Source organism: Pangasianodon hypophthalmus, chromosome 24 (assembly GCF_027358585.1).
Source record: "Pangasianodon hypophthalmus isolate fPanHyp1 chromosome 24, fPanHyp1.pri, whole genome shotgun sequence".
Taxonomy (NCBI): Eukaryota; Metazoa; Chordata; class Actinopteri; order Siluriformes; family Pangasiidae; genus Pangasianodon; species Pangasianodon hypophthalmus.
The window spans coordinates 1309347-1326230 of NC_069733.1; the positions used below are offsets into that span (position 1 = coordinate 1309347).

General features: G+C 38.9%; 2 protein-coding genes across 8 annotated transcripts; one reads left to right on the forward strand and one right to left on the reverse strand.

Annotated features, from left to right (window-relative positions):
- Positions 1–2895: 2895 nt before the first annotated feature.
- On the forward strand, positions 2896–11133 carry LOC117595954 (BOLA class I histocompatibility antigen, alpha chain BL3-7). Of its 7 annotated transcripts, none has more exons than XM_053228802.1 (9): positions 2897–3065; positions 6019–6414; positions 7408–7674; positions 7970–8245; positions 9604–9882; positions 9989–10099; positions 10311–10337; positions 10434–10503; positions 10622–11133. In XM_053228802.1, exons 2-8 carry the CDS (start codon positions 6351–6353, stop codon positions 10466–10468), a joined length of 1059 nt encoding a protein of 352 aa, XP_053084777.1. In that variant the 5' UTR covers positions 2897–3065; positions 6019–6350; the 3' UTR covers positions 10469–10503; positions 10622–11133. The 7 variants fall into 7 exon arrangements, with proteins under 7 accessions (XP_053084776.1, XP_053084777.1, XP_053084780.1 ...); XM_053228803.1 differs by having other exon boundaries at positions 2900–3065; positions 10001–10099; XM_053228799.1 differs by having other exon boundaries at positions 2908–3065; positions 9977–10099.
- Positions 11134–12511: 1378 nt separating this feature from the next.
- Positions 12512–15215, reverse strand: LOC117595672 (corrinoid adenosyltransferase MMAB-like). Its single transcript, XM_034299298.2, has 9 exons — positions 14890–15215; positions 14180–14244; positions 13945–14038; positions 13786–13843; positions 13495–13567; positions 13253–13350; positions 12971–13035; positions 12771–12830; positions 12512–12652 (listed from the first exon to the last, which is right to left on the reverse strand). Exons 1-9 carry the CDS (start codon positions 14988–14990, stop codon positions 12568–12570), a joined length of 699 nt encoding a protein of 232 aa, XP_034155189.2. The 5' UTR covers positions 14991–15215; the 3' UTR covers positions 12512–12567.
- Between the last annotated feature and the right edge of the window lie 1669 nt (positions 15216–16884).

A 16884-nucleotide genomic window follows, 5' to 3' on the forward strand; every position in this document is an offset into this window, starting at 1 on the left:
ACACACACACACACACACACACATGGGTGTGGCAGGACTTTCCATAGCAGAGAGTTTACACACTTTGTACTGAACTGTTGTATTTTATAAGACTGATAAACATTCATTCATCTCCAGTAAACACTTTATCCTGGACAAGGTGGTGGTCCTGGAGTCTATCCCGGGAATATTGGACATGAAGTCAGGACATTGAGCTTTTGGCAGTTGGTCTCAGACCATATTATGTTCCCAGGGAATTCAGTCATATCATCGCAATACTTGTTTACATTCAACCAAGAGCAAATGCTAATGTCTCTTGTGAAGTCATCCATGAGACTGTTGCCAGGATACAAATTCAACATTCTGAGGCCCTCATTATAATATCAGGAGATTTTAACCATGTGACTCTCACCTCACACCTGACTGGATTTTACCAGTTTGTCACCTGTCCTACCAGAGAAGGTAAAACACTGGATCTACTATATGCAAGTGTCAAGGAGGCCTATACCTCTACTGCCTTACCACCACTTGGCAGGTCAGATCACAGCCTGGTCTTACTGCAGACCTGTTATAAACCCTGTGTACTGAAGCAACCTGCAACCACCATGGAACGTATTGCTGGGAGTAGAAGGGAATAGCATGGACATTGACAGACAGGTTGACTGCTTCACTGATTACATCAACTTCTGTAGAGACACTATTATACCTACAAAGTCTGTGCAATGTTTCCCAAATAACAAACCTTGGATCACTGGTGACATCAAGGCTATCCTTAACCAGAAAAAGGAGGCATTTAAAGATGGAGACAAAGAAAGGCTCAAACATGTCCAATATGAGCTGAAGAGGAAATTGAAGCAGGCTAAGGAGGACTACAAAAACAAAATAGAGAAAGACCTACAGCAGAATAACATCAGAGAAGTGTGGAGGGGAATTAACAATTTCACTGGCTACAAAAAAAAGAACAACCAGGCACCAGTGGGTGATGTGGACGGAGCCAATGAACTCAACAAGTTCTTCAACAGGTTTGATTTTACTGTTACAAATGCAGCCTGTACACACACAACCCCTCATTCTTCCTCCATGTCTCCTCCTCCATCTACTCCAACTCCTTTGCCTACACCTGTGTGCATCTCCACCCCTGCAGCTTTGCCCCCTCCTTCACCTGAGCATGCTCCACCATCTGTCACAGTAACAGGGGTGAGGCTGCAGTTACAAAGACTGTGCCGTGGGAAGGCAGCTGGCCCAGATGGTGTTTGTCCTAGACTGCTTAAGGACTGTGCTGCTCAACTGTGTGAGCCTCTGCAGAGGATCTTCAACCTGAGTCTAAAATTGGGGAGGGTTCCGGCTGTGTGGAAAACATCTTGTATAGTTCCAGTACCTAAAGTAAAGTGTCCAGCTGAACTACATGATTATAGGCCGGTGGCTCTCACATCCCACATTATGAAGGTTCTGGAGAGGATGATTCTGCACCTACTAAGACTCGAGGTTAAACACGCAATGGATCCCCTGCAGTTTGCTTACAGAGAGCACATTGGTGTGGATGATGCTGTCCTCTACATGTGTCACCGTGTTTTGTCTCATCTGGAAGAACCCGCAAGTTACGTGAGGATTATGTTCTTTGATTTTTCGAGTGCATTCAATACCATCCAACCAATCATCCTTAGAGACAAACTGAAAGGGTTGGGGGTTGACCTCTCATTTGTGTCCTGGATCACTGATTACCTGACAGAAAGGCCACAGTTTGTCAGGCTGGGGAACTGCATCTCTGCTAGAGTTCTAAGCAGCACAGGGGCTCCACAGGAGACTGTTTTGGCTCCATTCCTGTTCACACTGTACACAGCAGACTTCACCTACAATTCTGAGTATTGCCACATTCAGAAGTATTCTGATGATACTGCGATTGTTGCATGTATCAGGAATGGACAGGAAGAGGAGTACAGAGCCCTGATAAAATCCTTCAGTGACTGGAGTCACAAAAACTGCCTCCTAGTAAACACCTCTAAAACCAAGGAGATGGTAGTGGATTTTCGAAGGGCTAAACCCCCTCCTTATCCAGTCAGCATCTATGGTGCGGACATTGAAGTGGTGCCAGCCTACAGATATCTAGGTGTGCACCTGCACAATAAGTTGGACTGGTCACTTCACACAGATGTACAATATAAAAAAGGGCAGAGACGGCTTTTCCTCCTAAGACGGCTTAGGTCCTTCGACATCTGCAGGAAGATGCTACATATGTTTTACAAAACTACAGTAGCAAGTGTGCTGTTTTATGCTGCAGTCTGCTGGGGAGGCAGCATAAAGCAGAAGGATGCAAGGCGGATGGACAAACTGGTGCAAAAAGCTTCTTCAGTGACTGGAATGAGGTCTGAATCACTGGAGGCCGTGGTGGAGAGACGCACACAGAAAAAGCTAGAGGCCATTCTGGAATATCCTGACCATCCCCTACACAACACCCTGATGGACCAGAGGAGCAGCTGCAGTGGACGACTCACCTCACTGCACTGCAGGACTGAACGATACAGGAGCTCCTTCATCCCCACTGCCATCAGGCTCTACAACACCTTAGCCAATGGCAGATGACTAATCACTACTCTCATTACTTTACTACTTCACTACTTTGCTACTCTCACTGATTTCTACTACTCTCACTACTTTTTTACTACTCTTACTACCTTCTTTCTTGCTTATCTACAAGACTACTTGAATTTCCCTTCGAGGATTAATAAAGTTTATCTTATCTTATCTTATCTTAGAATAATCCTGCACTCCTCAGTTCTCCAGAACCTGGTGACGCGACTGAATCCTGAGTTCTTATTGGTCGGGACTCTGAGTTCTGATTGGTCAGAGCGCTGATATAAAAACTCCTCCCCCCTCACAGGAGACACATTCCCGCGGAAGCCACCGAGTTAAACAGAGTTAAAGAGAGTTAAAGAGAGTTAATCTTTTATTATTATTATTTTGTTAGTGTGTTATAGTGTTTATAGTGTATATAGTGTGAGAGTGTGAGAGAGTGCAGTGAGAGATGGCTCGTGCAGTTCTGAAAGCTCTGATTTTCCTCACAGTTTCTCTTCATCTTTCATCAGCAGGTGAGTTCTGTAATGTTTACTGTCTTTATTCCATTTATTTACTCTCTAATATTAAAGTTTAACGCTGAGCCTGTGATAAGGGGAGATCTGACAAAGTTACACACAAATAATAAAGTCAATAAAACTAAACAATTACATCTATTACTCTGTAAAACACAAATACACACTCTGTTATTATTATTATTATTATTATTATTTAATAAATGCTCAGTAGCTTGTGGCTGTAATGGGAGAGGAATCCGCCTCACTGCTGCTGGAATCAGCTATTTCAGATCGTAGGAGGCTCTGGGGCAGGAGTGAGTGCAGACAGAGTTTATTCCTCACAGTAGGATGAGGGAGGGCAAACTATCCAGCACATAACAATAAGAAAAGAAATCCAGATTAAAGTGTTTTATTCAAGTTTTAATCTCTTTATTCAGATTTAATGTGCTGATGTTCCACAGAAGAGACTTTTTATATTCACTATGCTGCTTTTTTCTTTTATAAAAAGAACTTTTACTTTAATAAATAAATAAATAAAAGAAGAGAAGTCGTGAGCTTTTCTTATTATTATAGAGTGTAAAGTTCTGTATTTATTTATTAGTTTGTTTATTAAACTTCCTCCTCGTGTCCGTTAGTAAAATCAAATCACAGTAAAAGAGTGGAAGAGGAATTCTCTACTGAATAAAGTGTTAATTACAGGAAAGAGGAGAAAAATAAATAACACCAGTTTAAACTCCATACAGCTGCTTATCATAATAATAATAATAATAATAATAATAATAATAATAATAATGTATAAACGTGTGAAAGATTAAAATTGTCATTAATGTACAGAGTGGTGTGTTTAATCATCAGATTATTATGTGAGTAAAATGATAAATATAAGATTTAATAATAAAAACAGAGTGTGTAAGGAGTGAGAGAGTGGAGCTACTGTTAGTGTGTGTGTGTGTGTGTGTGTGTGTGTTTAACACAAACAGGAGTCAGTCTGAAGCGTCTCTATTCAGCAGAATCATCTTCATGTCCTCAAATGAAGCTTCATCAGTTTCTTTCATTTTATTTTTACCAGAAAAAACTAAAACAGCTGGAACCATCACTCCATCTCTGAGAACAGCTGCTTGGGTCAAATTCCTAGCAGGAAGGGAACTTAGAAATGTTTCCCAAATCATCTCTAATGTTTAAAGCTCTATAAATGTTAGATGAGGTGTCTCAGTGTTGTATAAGTAATAAATAAAGTAAAATTATAAAAGAAAATTGAACATAAACAGCAGGCAGCTCAGTAACCTGGTTTTCCCCGTCACTAAAACACTTTCAATTCAGTTACTAACCTGCTCCTGTGCTTTCGTCCTAGTAACTGATGAGGCAGTGTGTTATTCAGTGCTGCTATAGGCAGAGAGAGAACACAGCTAAGAGGAAAACACACACCCTGTGATCTGCATGAGGTGTGTGTAGTGCAGGAGTATTTATCTGTCAGAGTGTATAACACACACTGTTTTTAATTCTACTATAGAAATATGACTCTGTGTTACAAGTCACGCTTATATAAAGGACAAATTCTAATACTCAGTTAGCTGATTTTTCCAAAACTTACCAATAAGTCTCTTTGTTTTTAAAGTCATTACAAAACATCTTTCTGCACTTCCATTTTAGTTACTGAATATTAGTTTATATCATGGAAAGTCCTGTGTTTTAATAACAACATATCTCCAACCCAATTCAGCTCTACAGTCACTCTATGATCTAAAGTCTATAATCTCTTTAACTATAAACATTAGGAGAATTGATCATGTTCTCTTACCCACTTTATTCAGCTCTACCGAGTCTCAGATTTCTGTAATTAATTACTCTTTAAATGTGATCTGATCTTCATCTGAGTCATAAAAAATTGACAAACATGTTTCAGGTCATGAACCGATAACCCGACATACAATTGTTGTGTGTTATTAGTTTAAAGAGAATGTGTTTGTCTGTTGTTATGAATTTCATCAACATGGGAGACCATTTTATTAATGTGATAATTATATAAGAAGAAATTCAGTCAATTTAAAAGGTTTACAACTTTCACTGGTGCACATTAAACATGATTTATGGACATGATTCTAATTAAACTTGAAGAAATGTACAAAAGTGTTAGAAATAAAATAAGGTTGTTGATGAGTTCATGCAGTAGAATAGACGTGTTGTGTTCATGGTGACAGAAACAGGAGTCAGTCTGAAGCGTCTCCACTCAGCAGAATCATTCTCATGTTCTTCTCTGACCCTCCAGCCTCCACCCCAACCTCCATCCCTCTCCACATTTACACCTCAACTCACCTCCTTCACCTTCTGCTCCTGCAAACACTGAAATAACAAGCACATGTTCATCAGCAGATTCTTTAATAGAGTCTTTAATAATAAAAGGAGGCACTGTATAAGATTATATTTACTGTTTACTGTATTTCAATTCAAAAGCTCAAACATTAACACCACCTTCTGAAGGCCTTTTCTGAGCTGTGTGTTAACTGATGATGGAGAACACAGAAGAGGTTTTTATTACCAGTGGAGTAGTGAACACACTCACACACACACACACACACACACACACACACACACACATACAGCAGCCATTTTACAGCTCCAGCTTTATTAACATGATTATATACTATATACTGTACTGTAGTGTCACAACACAGAGGAATAAGAGTTTCTATTTCAACTGAATTATTATTAACTGAGCAGAACAGTTATAGAAAAGTAATATTAGTGTGTTTTTATCATTTAATTTTAAAGTAGATATATTTATTTAATCTAGGACAATGTAAACAAGCTACATTTATTTTGTAAGGACAATAATAATAATAATAATAATAATAATAATAATAATAATAATAATGTGTATTTTAAACTTATTTTTATTTGAAATAGCTGAAAATATAAAGAGACATGATCATAAACTCTTTCCTCCTCCATCATCTCCTGCTTTTACTTTCAGAATAATCCTGCACTCCTCAGTTCTCCTCAGAACCTGGTGACGCGACTGAATCCTGAGTTCTTATTGGTCGGGACTCTGAGTTGTGATTGGTCAGAGCGCTGATATAAAAACTCCTCCCCCCTCACAGGAGACACATTCCCGCTGAAGACAGGAGCGACAGCCGGATCTTTAACTCTCTCTCACCGAGTTACACAGCGCTAAAGAGAGTTAAATAGAGTTAATCTTTTATTATTATTATTTTGTTAGTGTGTTTATAGTGTTTATAGTGTGTTATAGTGTTTATTGTGTTTATAGTGTGTATAGTGTGAGAGTGTGAGAGTGTGCAGTGAGAGATGGCTCGTGCAGTTCTGAAAGCTCTGATTTTCCTCACAGTTTCTCTTCATCTTTCATCAGCAGGTGAGTTCTGTAATGTTTACTGTCTTTATTCCATTTATTTACTCTCTAATATTAAAGTTTAACGCTGAGCCTGTGATAAGGGGAGATCTGACAAAGTTACACACAAATAATAAAGTCAATAAAGCTAAAAAATTACATCTATTACTCTGTAAAACACAAATACACACTATTATTATTATTATTATTATTATTATTATTGTTGTTGTTGTTGCTGGTTAATAAATGCTCAGTAGCTTGTGGCTGTAATGGGAGAGGAATCCGCCTCACTGCTGCTGGAATCAGCTATTTCAGATCGTAGGAGGCTCTGGGGCAGGAGTGAGTGCAGACAGAGTTTATTCCTCACAGTAGGATGAGGGAGGGCAAACTATCCAGCACATAACAATAAGAAAAGAAATCCAGATTAAAGTGTTTTATTCAAGTTTTAATCTCTTTATTCAGATTTAATGTGCTGATGTTCCACAGAAGAGACTTTTTATATTCACTGTGCTGCTTTTTCTTTTATAAAAAGAACTTTTACTTTAATAAATAAATAAATAAAAGAAGAGAAGTCGTGAGCTTTTCTTATTATTATAGCGTGTAAAGTTCTGTATTTATTTATTAGTTTGTTTATTAAACTTCCTCCTCGTGTCCGTTAGTAAAATCAAATCACAGTAAAAGAGTGGAAGAGGAATTCTCTACTGAATAAAGTGTTAATTACAGGAAAGAGGAGAAAAATAAATAACACCAGTTTAAACTCCATACAGCTGCTTATAATAATAATAATAATAATAATAATAATAATGTATAAACGTGTGAAAGATTAAAATTGTCATTAATGTACAGAGTGGTGTGTTTAATCATCAGATTATTATGTGAGTAAAATAATAAATAAAAGATTTAATAATAAAAACAGAGTGTGTAAGGAGTGAGAGAGTGGAGCTACTGTTAGTGTGTGTGTGTGTGTGTGTGTGTGTGTGTGTGTGTGTGTTAATGTGTGTTTTTACACTTTTACAGTCACACACTCTCTGCAGCACATCCTCACTGGAGTTACACCAGGAATAAATTTCCCAGAATTCACTGCTGTGGGTCAGTTGGATGGAGAGAAGTTTGCGTTCTACGACAGTAACATCAGGAGAGTGACCCCGAAGACGGAGTGGATACAGAAGCGCAGTGCTACAGATCCAGATTACTGGAGCAGTGAGACACAGTATGCGGAGGATCAACAGGAGGTCTTCAAAGTCAGTGTGGCCAGAATGATGCAGCACTTTAACCAGACTACAGGTAACACACTTACACCTTTAATCACTAACACACACTCACACACACACACACACACTCACACCTTTACTCACTAACACACACACCTCTTATTACACAGTAAGTTTGCTAATTCGCTGTCTAACATTACACTAATAATTGTATATAAATGAATTAGCTGTGTTTGCTAGTAAGTAGCTAACGTTACACTAACCTCATTCACACACGCACACACACACACACACACACACACACTGTATGTGGGCATGTGTGTGTACGTGTGAGTTTAAAGTGTGTGAGTGTGTGTGTGTGTGTGCAGGAGTTCACACATGGCAGCTGATGTGCAGCTGTGAGCTCGATGATGACGGCACCACAAGAGGATACAGTCAGTACGGTTATGATGGAGAAGATTTCATCAGTCTGGATCTGAAAACTAAAACATGGACTGCAGCTAAACCTCAAGCTGTGATCACCAAACACAAGTGGGAGGCTACAGGAGCTGCGGCTAATGAGTGGAAGATCTACCTGGAGAAAGAATGTATTGACTGGTTAAAGAAGTACGTGTCTTACGGCAGAGAGACTCTGGAGAGGAAAGGTAAAGTGTGTGATCTGCTCTGTTACTGTAACTGTAACACACACACACACACACACACATACACACTTCTTCTGTCCTGTGGTTTTCATATTTAAATATCTACATGAAAAATGACTTTATTCTTTAAAAACTACACATTTAGAGATTTTATGTGTGTATTATTAAATATGTAAATATAGTTTTCTGTCCAACACTAAACTGTCTTTCACTTCCTTGTAGCTAAAAATGTTGATCACGTGATAAATAACGTTTCATTTCACTGTGGGTTAAAATCATGTGACGTTGCTATTAAGATAGTTTTGTGTGTAAAATCACTTTTCCTCGTGTGATTTACAGACCTGCTGACTTTTACACATTTTCTGTAGGAGCTCTGCACTGTAAGATTAGAGTACGCTGCTATGAGTTCTCTCTCAAACCTGCACAAAAACCCTTTTCCCCTTCAGTAACAACTAAAGACCACAAAATCCAGATATGAATCTGGAATGATTGACACTTGTGACCCCCTGAAGCTCCGCCTCCTTCCCTATCTCAGATTCATTTCTTGTTTCGTTTCAGTTTTCCTGCTTGAAAGATGCGGCACTTCGACGTCTCTCACAGTAAATGAAGAAAGTTTTGAGATCATTAATGTGAGATAAAATCTATTAGTGTGTGTGTGACTTACAGATAACATTACACAACTTTACTAACTATTATAATTAACTATATTTATTAAGGAAGCCACCGAAATATTTCAGCAAAAAAGGGACATTTTTGACCATTTTTTATCCGTTATATTTTGGTTAAATAGTGAAAGACTTTTCAGATGAAAGAGAAAAAAGAAAACAAAAAGAAAATGAAACAGGATTTAAAGGAAGTGTTGATTGTAACAGTTTATAAAAACTTTTAATGGTAATGATAATTAGAAAGGGATTAAATCAGTTTTCTCTCCTGTGCTGCTCAGAGCAGATGATTTTAACAGCGTGGTGAAGCTCATCACAGTAGAATGTGGAGTGTGTGTATATACAGGGTTTTACGGTAATCACCAGGTGCTTGAGCTGCTGCTCTTCTGTTTTAGTTAAGATGCAGACACTAGAAAAGTTCACACACACACACACTTTCTTATTAAGGTCTGTACGTAACATCTTTTTCCTAGAATAGGAAGAAAGAAAGTAAACGTTTCGACTGTAAACTTTCCTCCTTTCCTGCAGAAACCATTCTAGTGTCTACATCTTCACTAAAACAGATAAACTGGTGGAAAGGACTACACTGAAAATGTTCTCACCAGAAATACGTATTATTCCTCATCGGGGTTAGCATCAGGCGTTTATAAATGAAGAAAAAAAGAGTTTTAATATTTATGTCTCTGTGTGTCTCTGCAGTTCGTCCCCAGGCTTCAGTGCTCCAGAAACACTCTCCTTCTGCAGAGGTGGTGTGTCATGCTACAGGTTTCTTCCCCAAAGCAGTGGTGATCTCCTGGCAGAAGGACGGAGAGGAGGTGCATGAGAACGTGGAGCTCAGAGAGACGTTACCCAACCAGGATGGAAGCTTCCAGAAGAGAAGCATTCTGACAGTTCCAGCTGAGGAGCTGCAGAAACACACCTACACCTGCGTGATTCAGCACAGCAGCTTGGAGAAGGAGTTAGTGCTGCCTGTGAGAGGTCGGAGAAACACTTTCCTCTAAAACTCCAGATTTACAGTGAAAGCTGATTTATTGCTGCAGCATATAATAAAGACTCTGTGTTGATTTAACAGGTGGAGGATCAGATGGAGGATCAGATGGAGCACCGGTTGCTATCATCGTTGCTGTAGTCGCGGCTCTCGTTGCTCTCGTTGCTCTCGTTGCTGGAATTGTGGTCTGGAAGAAGAAGAACTCTGGTGAGAGGAGGAAGGAGGCAGATGTGAAGTTTTCAGAGAACAGATTTACACTTTCTAATTCTTGAAAGGGGATTTGATGAATATTTTGCATATTTTAAGTTTAACTGGTAAATTAGACATGACAATAAGCTGATATTGACTAATTGTCTTGTGAAAGCAAACACAGTACACAGATTTTATAATAACTGTCTGTCCATCATCTGTGTTTCAGGCTTCAAACCTGTTCCAGCCAAACCCTGTAAGTGACCCTTTATGATCCATAAATGATGTTTAAAACCAGTACATTATTTAGTTGCAGTGTTTAGTTCACTTTGTGATGGATTTGAATGAAAAGGCTCTGAAGGAGATTCTTCCTCCAACAACTCTTAAAGTGGGACTGTGTGTCTTCCTGCTGAACTGAGAGAGTAAGACATGATGATGTTTACAGTGTAATATGGAATAAAAATCTGTGTGTGGAGTGAAAATCCAGCAGAAAAGCCTGTGCTCAGAGCTGATCCTGTTTCTTTCTGTGTGTTTTTCTAGGAGAGAAGAGGAGACGGAGATAAGGACAGAGTTTAGCGGAGATTAAAGATTGTTTCGACTCGCACACAGCTTCAGTCCTCCGTTACACTGAGGGTGACGTCAACAGGCAGCGGTGTTTCAGCTGGAAGGAAGCTGGTGTCCGGCTCTGCTCGGTGTTGTGTCGTGTTCTCCATACTTTATATTTTTTTCTGTTGATTAGTGATTCTGATTTTGAACTCAGTCCTGACATTGAGCTCGATTGGTCCCTCGTGCTTAGAATACTTGGTCTCTGTATATAGTTTGTACCTTTGTATATAGTAACTGTTTTCTACATTGTAAATATTTATAAGGAGCACTTTATTAGGAACACTGTACTAATACTGGCTAGGGCCTCCGTTTGCTCTCAGAACAGCCTCAGTTTTTTGTGGCCTGGAGTAATGGTTAGAAGAGTAGCATAATCCCAGTTTTACACACTAGTATATCTTGCTGTTTTTTGTGATTTGTAAGTATTTTAAATAAACTGTAAGTATAAAGTTCTGTCTCATTATTTGCATTCGTTTCTGAAATTTGTTGTTGTATAAGTCTAGTAGCTAACAGCTTAGCTGCTTTTTGGCACCAAAAGGCCGACACTGCTAATGTTGACCTGATTTTAAGCTCTTTAATGCTCATACATATGAGGAGAGAGTGAAATTAAACAGGATATTCATTCAGGAGTCGGGGAGCAGTAAAATCGGTTCAGTGAAACTGACTGGCTGTGTTTATTATTAGTTGTAGATGATGTGGAGCCTCTGCAGTACAAGTCCCTGTGAATGAGCTGTTACTGTAGGATGTTACTGTGTAATGTGTGATGTGTAGTCACTTGTGCTTCCTCTATTTTAAACACCACCAGCTTCCACTAAAACCTGAACACCACAATAGTTTCACTGACATATTTTACATGTTACACTTCTGTAACTGCTGTGTATCAAACAGAAAATGGGTGGTTTATAAATGATTGTGATTTAATTCTTGCACAAGTCCTTTTTCTACTAAACTCTTGTTGATTTATAAATCACATGTGTGCTTCAGGATGTGAACTGATATCGTTTATGAACAACTGCATCTAAACTTCATCTGATTTCACTTTTACAGTAAAAATGAGGCTGAAACAGAAAAGATCTTCAGTCACCTTCAGAGTCAAGCCAGTGTGTTTTCTGCTGCAGAAATGTAATTAGCTGATGACGTCATGCAGGTGTGTACTGTGTTTATTCTCTGAGGTTCATTTTACTTTCATTTCACTGTCAGATGCGGTTTAGTGGCAGCAATCAAACAGTGAGCACATTGTGATTAATCAGTAAACAACCTTCTGAATACATTTTATATACTGAATGCATTCTAAAGACATTTCTAAACCTGTGAATCTGTAAATCTCATGTTAAAAACTTCAGTAAACACTAATCTGCATGTGTAATATCTGTGAATTTAAAAGACATGTATAAGTTCTAAACAATTCACTGTGATATTTCAGGTTCAGCATTTCCCCTGTGTGCAGTGAAGTGTGACTGGGTTCTGGGTTTGTGTACTTGTTTGTGGTGAACAGTTTAAATCAGCTACAACTTTAAGCATGAAAAATCTACACAAAACAAACACGAGCACAATCTCAGTAAAATCCTACAGCCAGTGATGTTTAGTCTTAATAACAAAGTCTTATTTTAGTGTCAGAGGTCAGAATTCAGCATGGAAATGTTCATACAGTAAACATGGACATAATTCAGTGTTATTCAAAGCCAGTGTTAAAGCCCACTAGTGTTAGTGTTAGAGTGTAATTACCTGATGAAGTGTAATGAACACTATCACCTGAACCTGGAGTGAGAGAGAGATTCTCAGCACACAGTCAAGATAACTGTGATTTAGATAAACAGACTGGAGCAATTAAATTAAAATCATGATTTTATTAAAAGAAAGTTTATTTCTGATTTTGAGGAAGTTCATTCAGGTCTCCTGTAGATCCTCTCCATGTTTCCTTCTTTCATAGCTGTGTATCTGGCCAGTGTGAACAGGTAATCACTCAACCTGTGTAATAAAAGCAGAACATCAGAGCAGGTAAAGATGTGAAAATTAAAGGTTCAGCATTTCTGTTTGTTTTAAATCAGTGTTAAGGGAAGATTTTGAACAAACTCCTGAGTTTCACCTGTTGAGATATTTTCCGATGTCAGGATCGGCCTCACCTGAACGCACTATAGGAGCCACGCTGCAGAGAGACAGGAAGTGACACGTGTGAACCAACAATGACCTGATAATGATACATGGCTAAATAAATAGCACAGATCTACAGTGTGTATGTTTGTTTGTTTGTGTGTGTGTGTGTGTGTGTGTGTGAGAGAGACTAACCAGCGCTCGGCCCGGCGACACACAGCTCTGGCCACATGCAGGGCGGCGCTGCTTTTTCCCCCAGACTGCAGAAAATAATCCACAGTGAGAGGAGGAGAGAAGAAAGCAGAGTCACACAGGTGGGAACACAGACGAGCCTTAAAGAGGCTTTTTCCAGCCAACAAAGTACAAGAACCTTTAGTACCAGAAAACTGGAACTGTGCTTGTTTGATTAGCCACCGTTCCAGCACCAAAGTTTCCACATATCAGCACACACGGTTACGCTTGTGTGAGTGTGCTTACAGGCAGTATGAAGTGTGTAAGAGGAGGAAGCTCGTCTGTGTAGGAATCAATCCAGCTCTCCAGCTCTGCCACTGGCTCACTGCTGAACTGTGTCTTCTCTGGTGGAGAAGGAGAAAACACTGACAATAACACACTGTACATACTTTCACTACTCAGACTGCATATTTCTCTTCCTCTCCCTCACTCTCTCTTTCATACACACACACATATATATACACAGATGCTGCAAATTGGATACACACTTATGTGGCTCTCTCGGGCTGATGAGCGAGGAGTGGCCATGTTGGAGCCCACGTCCTGCAGCACACACTGGATCTGGAAAAGGAAACGACAAAGCTGCTGTCAGTGGCACTCTTTATGGTGCTCATACACTCATACACACTGCCTTGTATATGTCTGTGGTATACTGTCATATTTAACACACACGCAATATTGTCATGAGGAACTGATTAAAATATCATCACTACTCCTGTGGGATTTGGAAAATATTACATGCTAGATTAACCTAATGCTCGATCACCAAACACACACACCTTGTCTAGCTGATGGGTGAAGGTGTGTCCTTTCTCGAGGCAGAACTCTCTAGCCAGCCTAAGGAGGGAAGAGTGTGTGTGATGAAAATGTTGGTACACTGCTATGATGATGAGATACAGAAAAATGTGTGTGTGTGTGTGTGTGTGTGTGTAGTTCACCCGATGGCAGACGAGAGCTCGTCCATCGTACCCAAAGCTTCAAAAACACGGTCCTCTTTCGGCCGCCTCTCTCCTGTGAACGTGCTGGAAAACCCTTAAAGAATAAAATGGATGTAAAACAGTCCCATTCTGAGGCTCAGTGTGAAATAATGCTGGTGTAAATGCTGAGGCTGAATGTGTTCATGTCCATGTACAAAGTGAGGAGAGAGAAAAGAAGATAGAAGAATCGTGAAACCTTTATCTCCTGTTTTGGTGTAAATCTTGGGAATCGGCTGATCTCGCTCCGACTTTGTGCCAAAACTCAGAAAGGTGAGAAAATAAATTCAGAGGTTAGACACGGTTAATAAAACAGTCACAGTTCAGGACTGAAGCTTCTCTGTTCATCTCCAGAAGGTTATGAGTTCAAATCCCAGAACTGATACTGAGTCACTGTAGTGAAAACTGCTTTATAAGAACTGTTTCTTTTCTACTTCTACCTGCTAATCTTAAGGAAACGGGTCTGTAATTGCAAAATACCTTTTAAAAATCAAAAATATGCAGATGCTGGAAGTTATGAGTGAATTACCAAACAACAGCTTTTCTTGAATGTCCAAAATGTCTATTAGTTTATTTAATAACACTGATTTTGGTGCTCTGAGTATTATCTGGTTTTAATTTGACTTGTTTTAACATGTTTTTGCTTCCTGTGTTCATCCAGAGACAGAAAATCATTAGCTTTATCAGTTTAGCTTCTTTCATTATGTCATTTATTGTCGATATTATTGTTTATAGCGAGCTGAACTTGTTACCATGGTAACCAACGGCTCAAAAACAAAACAAAACAAAAAAAAAAAACTACGTGACCCGGATATAGATAGTCGTTCAAATTTGTGACCCGGATGCTCATTCGGATTGTTAACCAGTTAGCTAATAGCACAGTGTAATTAATGAGATTTAGTTGGTTACCTTCTGAGGTTTCCACACAGAAGCTGCTGTGACTTTAAACATGTTATTAACTGAAGCACACAGTGACGATGTGCAGCTCGACACAAAGCTAATGACGCCATTACACAATTCTACAGTGTATAATGCAGTGTGTGGTTAAATCCAGCACATTTACTAACGTTAATAAGGAAATCTGAGGAAAAACATTTCTCACGATACTGAGCTTCAAGTTATAAAATCTAACTAGAATACACTAGCTAGTGTACCACTATACAAAACGAAAGTTCGCGATTCGGGAAATAGGGAATGTTTACACTGAAAACATTTGGCCTTCCTGCTACCCGTAGTTGAGTGGGCGGAGCATTCTGTACTGCTCGTTCTAATCCGTGAGTCTGAGCTTCAACTAGTGCGCCTAGACAGCGTGTAGCGTCCAGGCCGCCATTTTGGATGATTTTGAATTTCTTTTTCTCAACTCGCACGCCACCCTCTGGCGCCATCTTGTGGTCAAATGCGTGTAACTGCACCGGCGCCATTTTCTAGTGAAATGTGAGTAAAAATTTAATAAAGAAACCTGTGAAGATGTTTATCACAATACTGTGAACTGCTCCATTGAAAAAATCGGACTCGAATGCAATCGCTAGTTTTCCACTGTACAAAATTAAAGTTCGCAAATCGGGAAAGTGTGCACTGATCACATTTGGCCTTCCTGCTACCCGTAGGCGATTCTACTGGTTTCGTTACAATCCTCATTCTTATACTCTAACTAGAACGCCTAGATAGTGTGTAGCATTCCTGGCCGCCATTTTGGACGTGTTCCAAACCGCTTGTATAGTGACCCGTGAGTAAACACTGGCGCCATCTTGTGGCCGCTGCGTGTAACTGCATAAGAAAAAACCGGCTGCGACTCAACGGCGTCCTTCGCTTACATTTTAACTTAAGACTCGTGAGTAATATTCTGCAATAAACACAATGGATTTTGTCTATAATTTGTAGGCCTTCACATATTAGTAGCTCTTTTAATATATTTATATTATATTCATGTTTATTGTTGTATTGTGTAATAAACTGTGGAACTAAATAAAAGAGGGAGAAGTTTCTGTAGATTCATAAATCCTGTTCATTCACTACAATCACTGTTTTAAAATAATGTTTTAAAGTTTTAAAAAGATTTAGATTTGATCAAAGGGCCATACTGTATAATGACATAGTTTAACATAATGACATAATTTAACAGCCTCCTGAAGCTGAACTCAGTGGATTATGGTGCAGTTCTTTATATATATATGTATATATATATATATATATATATATATATATATATATATATATATATATATATATATATACATATATATATATATATATATATATATATATATATACAGGTTTCAGAAAGTTTATTTTTATTACAATGAATTTGGATATTTTCACCTTTGGAATCTTTTCATGCTTATATGATGTTCAGAGGGGTCCAAAAGTCCAAAATCCAAAATTTAGTTACAAAACTCTCAGGTCTTAAAGACAAGCCTGTGCAGTTTATCAAAAGAAAGCAACAGGATCTGGACACATCTCAATAAAATGATCAAAAACATTTGTACTGTTCAGGAACAACCACTTCTAGCATCATACACACTCCATCATCTCACTGCAAAATGCAAAAAGACTCACACAGTTACAGAGGATCTTGTTTCACCCGCTGCAATCATAAAGGGTCCCTGACCCACTTCTGGGTCCCAGCCCACCAGCTGAGAAACACTACTTTAGCAGATGATTTTTATAAAGAATTGAAGACTCTTTTTCAGCCACTGCTGGTAATGACAGCACATGAACTAAACCCTGATGTGCTCCCAGCTCCTCTACACACACGCACATTTGTCTAATAGCTAAAAAGGGTGAGCTGATAGATGAATGTTCCTCCTACAGGCTGATCTATTTGTCACACACTAGCTCGGGGATTGGAAGTTGTCGTGCCACATTTATTTAATGCAGACCTTTATTTAAGGCATTATGCTGAAC

Excerpts from the sequence above, each read along its gene's own strand:
- LOC117595954 (XM_053228799.1), top strand. The coding sequence starts at position 6,351 with ATGGCTCGTGCAGTTCTGAAAGCTCTGATTTTCCTCACAGTTTCTCTT. Across the intron at positions 6,415-7,407 it reads TCTTCATCTTTCATCAGCAG|TCACACACTCTCTGCAGCAC; the intron begins GTGAGTTCTGTA and ends ACACTTTTACAG. Across the intron at positions 9,883-9,976 it reads GTTAGTGCTGCCTGTGAGAG|GTGGAGGATCAGATGGAGGA; the intron begins GTCGGAGAAACA and ends TTGATTTAACAG.
- LOC117595672 (XM_034299298.2), bottom strand. The coding sequence starts at position 14,990 with ATGGCGTCATTAGCTTTGTGTCGAGCTGCACATCGTCACTGTGTGCTT. Across the intron at positions 14,039-14,179 it reads CACCAAAACAGGAGATAAAG|GGTTTTCCAGCACGTTCACA; the intron begins GTTTCACGATTC and ends TTATTCTTTAAG. Across the intron at positions 12,831-12,970 it reads TGTCGCCGGGCCGAGCGCTG|CGTGGCTCCTATAGTGCGTT; the intron begins GTTAGTCTCTCT and ends GTCTCTCTGCAG.